This window comes from Crocuta crocuta, unplaced genomic scaffold (assembly GCF_008692635.1).
Source record: "Crocuta crocuta isolate KB4526 unplaced genomic scaffold, BGI_CrCroc_1.0 scaffold139, whole genome shotgun sequence".
In the NCBI taxonomy this organism is placed as follows: domain Eukaryota; kingdom Metazoa; phylum Chordata; class Mammalia; order Carnivora; family Hyaenidae; genus Crocuta; species Crocuta crocuta.
The window spans coordinates 2,011,522-2,011,971 of record NW_027533258.1 but is presented as its reverse complement, the minus strand read 5'-3'; the positions used below and the strand labels follow the sequence as shown (position 1 = coordinate 2,011,971).

The following is a 450-nucleotide window of genomic DNA, read 5'->3' as shown; positions in this document are numbered from 1 at the left end:
GATGACTCAGCAGCGAGCTAACTCGCCAGCGCTCTACCCCCGACAGCCTAATGAGACGCAGGTGGTCCCCTGGCCCGGGCCCCACAGCCCCTGGCCCCCCTGACCGTGAAAGCAGATGCCGGGTCAGTGCCGGGGAGGGGAGAGGGGGGCTCTGCAGCTACAGGGGGCGGGGCCGGGGCGGCTGGCCAGGGCCCAGCACATAACTCTGGGCGGGTGCCGTCTGGGGCAGCAGACACCCGGCCGCTCTGAGCTGAACCGGCAGCATGAAGGTACTGGGGCCTGAGCCCGCTTGAGGGAAGAGGGCCCTCACCAGAGAGGGGGCGACGAAGCACAGGACACTCTCGTGATCCAGTCGAGACTCCTAAGCTGTGAGGCCCAGAGAGTGGGGGTTCTCTGGTGGGAAAAGAGGGGCCAGAGGGGGAAGGCAAGGGGCTGCTGGCAGGGGGTGCT

The 450-nt window shown here is 68.2% G+C and overlaps 1 protein-coding gene across 1 annotated transcript in view; it reads left to right on the top strand.

Moving 5' to 3' along the window:
* The first annotated feature begins 218 nt into the window (after positions 1 to 218).
* Positions 219 to 450, top strand: part of MFAP4 (microfibril associated protein 4) — a 2,392-nt gene continuing 2,160 nt past the window's right edge. Inside the window, 1 exon segment of the mRNA XM_077746698.1 lies at positions 219 to 269. Coding sequence (XP_077602824.1) covers positions 264 to 269 — 6 coding nt within the window. The 5' untranslated portion in view covers positions 219 to 263.